Source organism: Arachis duranensis, chromosome 10 (assembly GCF_000817695.3).
Source record: "Arachis duranensis cultivar V14167 chromosome 10, aradu.V14167.gnm2.J7QH, whole genome shotgun sequence".
In the NCBI taxonomy this organism is placed as follows: domain Eukaryota; kingdom Viridiplantae; phylum Streptophyta; class Magnoliopsida; order Fabales; family Fabaceae; genus Arachis; species Arachis duranensis.
In genome coordinates, this window is record NC_029781.3 from 96,530,382 (window position 1) to 96,534,640 (window position 4,259).

Here is a 4,259-nt window from a genome sequence, read left to right on the forward strand (position 1 = left end):
TTAGAATAAAAAATATTTTTATTGATATCCTTTTAATATAAATAAAATTTTTTAATATATTTTTTATTTTGCGGATATATCGGATTCAAACATAAAAAAGTGCGGATATTATTGAATATGTGTTAACACTTAATATTAGAATAAGTCGCACTTTTAAATAGTTACAGAAACAATTTTTTTTTTGTGCAGTATCTCTCAACTTGAGAGGTCGAGAACTAATCCGTCAGATTTATTTAAGAGTTTGTGATTGGTCAATAAATTATTGCATGCACAAATGAAATTCAAAATTTTAACATTTATTTAAACACATCAGTGAGTTAATAACTAAATCATCCTAACTTGATTAAAAACAATTTAATAGTGTTATTGTTTGCCACAAAAAATCAAATTCGTAATGAGAAGTGTTACACATGTAAGTCATACAAGTTGGATCAAATACAACAAAAACGACATTCACCCATACAAGCGTGTCAACACGTGCGCTACTCAATGGTTTTCATAGCGTGCTTCGCGTTTATCCTCCTCCTTCTCCTCCTCTTCCTTCTTCTCCTCCTTCTTCTTTGCGTTTCTCCTCTATATTTTTCACGTGTTTCATCTTCATCATTTTTTTTACTATTGTTGTTGTTGCTGCATTTTTTTCTCTCATTTTCTTTTTATTGATTTTGCAACATTATGTATTTTTTTTTTGTTTGATTTTTTCCTCCCAAGAAGAATTATGAGAATATGAAATAAGAAGATAAAGAAGAAGAAACAGAAGATGAGAAGGAGGAAGAAGAAAAGTTTTGAATTATGCAGAACTTATCAGAATAAAAATACACCCAAATATCTTCGTGTTACACCCAAATTTATTGTAAATACAGAAAAATGTTTCTTCTAATGCTCCATTTTTTTCTTTTTTTCCTTTTTTCTTTCTTTCTTTTAGTTAAATGAATGTAAGTTCATCCTCTTCCAAGTAATTTTGCAGTATTATATGTCTCTTCTTCTTCTTTGTTTGATTTTTTTGTTTTTATTTTTGTTAATAGGGTAAAACAATAAGAAACTTGAGAAGGTAAAACAAAAAGGTAAAATGAATAAGAAAAAGAAGAAGAAGAAGATGATGATGAAAAAAAAAAGAAGAAGCAGTAGAAGATGAGAAGGAGAAAGATGAAGAGTTTTGAATTATGCAAAACTTATCAGAATAAAAATACATCTAAATATCTTTGTGTTACACTCAAATTTGTTATAAATACAGAAAAATATTTTCTCTAATTGCTGTATTTTTTTTCTTATTTCTTTCTTTCTTTCTTTTAGTTAAATGAATGTAAGTTCATCCTCTTCTAAGTAATTTTACAGCATTATGTGTTTTTTTTATTATTCTTGTTAAGAGAGTAAAATAAGAAGAAACTTGAGAAGGTAAAACAAAAAGAAAAAGATGAATAAGAAAAAAAAACAGCAAAAGATGAGAAGGAAGAAGAGGAAGAGTTTTGAATTATAGAGAACTTATCAGAATAAAAATTCACCAAAATATCTTCGTGTTATACCCAAATTTGTTGCAAATACAGAAAAATATTTTCTCTAATGGTACATTTTTTTTGAATTGAACCATACCGCAGCCATTTGATTGAATTTAAAATAATAATCAATTTTGTTCTGATTCAATTGACAATCTGAACCTGAATTATTAATTATCTTTAACAATTAGATAACTGATGATGGAGGAAAAAGAGAAAAAAATGAGAAAAAAAAATTCCAATGAAAGAAGAAGGAAGAAGAGGAGGAAGAGAAAGAGATAATGTTGATGACGATAATAATAAAGAAGAAGAAGTCTAATAATAATACAAAATGCGTGAATATAAATAATTTATAAAGATTTATACGAAAAAAGCACTTATAAATATAAGTGGAGAATAATATATTTGTAGTGGGATAGCTTGGCAAAGAAAAAGAATAAAGTACTACTGAAATTAAAGTTTGTCAAACCTAAAATTAGCATGCGGAGTTGATAAATTTCACACTACCACAAAATTTATTAGACAATAATCTAAATAATAATTGAACATTTAAGTATAATTTTTCCAGTTAAATTAGGACGATGTTACGTGCTTTTATATTATTTTTTTATATATAATTATATTAATGTTCAATTTAGATTTCTATTTAGTTACAAAAAAAATTTGATTTTCTATTTATATTGTACATTCATTCATTATTTATTTCATAATAATTTTATATACACACTAAAATTAACAATTAAAATTAATCATTATATATTTGTATATAAATATATATGTATACTTGTGATGAAGTTGAAACAATGGTTATTAGATAAACACAAATATTTCTTTTATCAATCATATTAGCCATATTGGCCATATGCTAAAATCTACTACTTTTTTTTTTTTTTTATCAAGCATAAAGAGACTCAAATCTGTAATTTTTTAGATGAGTATGAAAAGATTATATTATTTGAGTTATAATTTATTGGCTACTAAAATCAATTATTAGTATAAAAGAGACCACTTTAATAAAGACATTAAAAATGTCTTTTTTTTAAGACATTTATATATGTCATGTTATTATTGGACATTTTTATTAAACTGATTAATAATTTATTTTTTAATAAATCAGAACAAAATCGATTTATTATAACAATAATAATAAATTTAAATTATTTGCATTATAATGATTAGACCTGATTTGATCCGATTGAATTATACGATCTAAACTAAATATTTTTAAACTTTTTGATAAAAAGACAAATATATTCCTGATTTTTTATTTTATAGACATTTAAATTCTTAAAAATTTAAAAATACAATTAAATATCTAAAAAAATGGGTTTATTGTTATTGTTATAAAAAGAATCGATTTTATTTTAATTTGTTAAAAAATTTAAAAGAACCGGTTCTTTATGGGAGCATCTCCTTGGTAGCCAATGGACTATTTGTAAAATGTGTACAATGAGTTATTGAGTTACAAAATAAACATCTAAAATAATCATTTGAGTACTAAAAATAATAAACATCTTCCTAAAAGTTTAAATTGATTTTGGAATTCATCAAGGATTGAACTCTTGACCTTTCAAATTTAGAGCTCTAATATCATATCATGACCAAAAGAGATAACACTAATGGTTATATCTCTAATATTCTCTAAACTTTTATTGTACCCATTTTATATATATTTCTCGTATTTTCTCTTTTGGTTATTTCGTATAGAATCCAAAGGCCAGCCTGTTAACTACAATGTGACAAAACCAAGAGAATGCAAGTAATTACCGAAGTTTTAGATCAAATATCCAAATCAACTTTCACAATGTGTACCATCTAAAAAGTCACCAAAAAAAAAATGTGTACCATCTAAAAAAGCTAAGCCATTTTTTTCCTTTGGATTCTTCAACGAACATTAACAGCACCTTCATAATAATTCTTGGAATCCATACTCTGTAACACAAACAGAAGCACTCTTTTCTCATCCTTACACAGAAGATGATGATGGGGGAACTATGGCAACAAACGGGATCACTAATGGCCACAATTGTGTTCGTATACACAGTTTTTGAGAAGTTTTTCCCACCAAATCTTCGTGACCGTGTTCAATCCTACACACACAAGTTAACAAGCCACTTCTACCCTTACATCCAAATCACGTTCCCGGAGTTCACCGGCGAAAGGCTGAAGCGCAGCGAGGCCTACACATGCATCCAAACGTACCTCAGCGCAAACTCTTCCCACACCGCCAAAAGGCTCAAAGCCGAAGTCGTCAGAGATAGTCAAAAGCCACTCGTTCTCAGCATGGATGACAACGAAGAAATCACCGACGAGTTCAATGGCGTTAAGGTTTGGTGGGCTGCAAGCAAAACAAGCACCAATTCGCAACCGTTTTCGTTTTCGTACTATCCTCCGCCAGACGCTAAGAGGTATTACAAGCTCACGTTCCACAAGAGTCACCGCGATCTCATTACTCTCTCTTATATTCATTATGTTTTGCAAGAGGGAAAGGAAATCGCCTCTAAGAACCGTCAATTGAAGCTCTACACCAACAATCCTAGCAGTGGTTAGTCGCGAAATTTATTTATTCTCATTAATTATTGTGATATTTCTTGTTGTCTTCATTAATTTTGTTAAATTTGAGTTACGCGTAGGTTGGTACGGATACAAGTCAACCAAGTGGAGCCATGTGATTTTCGAGCACCCTGCAAGTTTTGAGACTCTGGCAATGGAGGAGAAGAAGAAGGAAGAGATCATAAAGGATCTTGAGAAATTCAAAGGCGGGAAAGA

At 28.6% G+C, this 4,259-nt stretch overlaps 1 protein-coding gene across 1 annotated transcript in view; it reads left to right on the forward strand.

The window, feature by feature from the left end:
* The first annotated feature begins 3,280 nt into the window (after positions 1-3,280).
* LOC107471039 (AAA-ATPase ASD, mitochondrial) overlaps positions 3,281-4,259 on the forward strand; it is a 2,125-nt gene continuing 1,146 nt past the window's right edge. The window contains exons 1-2 of the mRNA XM_052255853.1: positions 3,281-4,035; positions 4,124-4,259. The exon at positions 4,124-4,259 is cut by the window's right edge and continues 1,146 nt beyond it. Coding sequence (XP_052111813.1) covers positions 3,468-4,035; positions 4,124-4,259 — 704 coding nt within the window. The 5' untranslated portion in view covers positions 3,281-3,467. The remainder of the gene's footprint in view (positions 4,036-4,123) is intronic.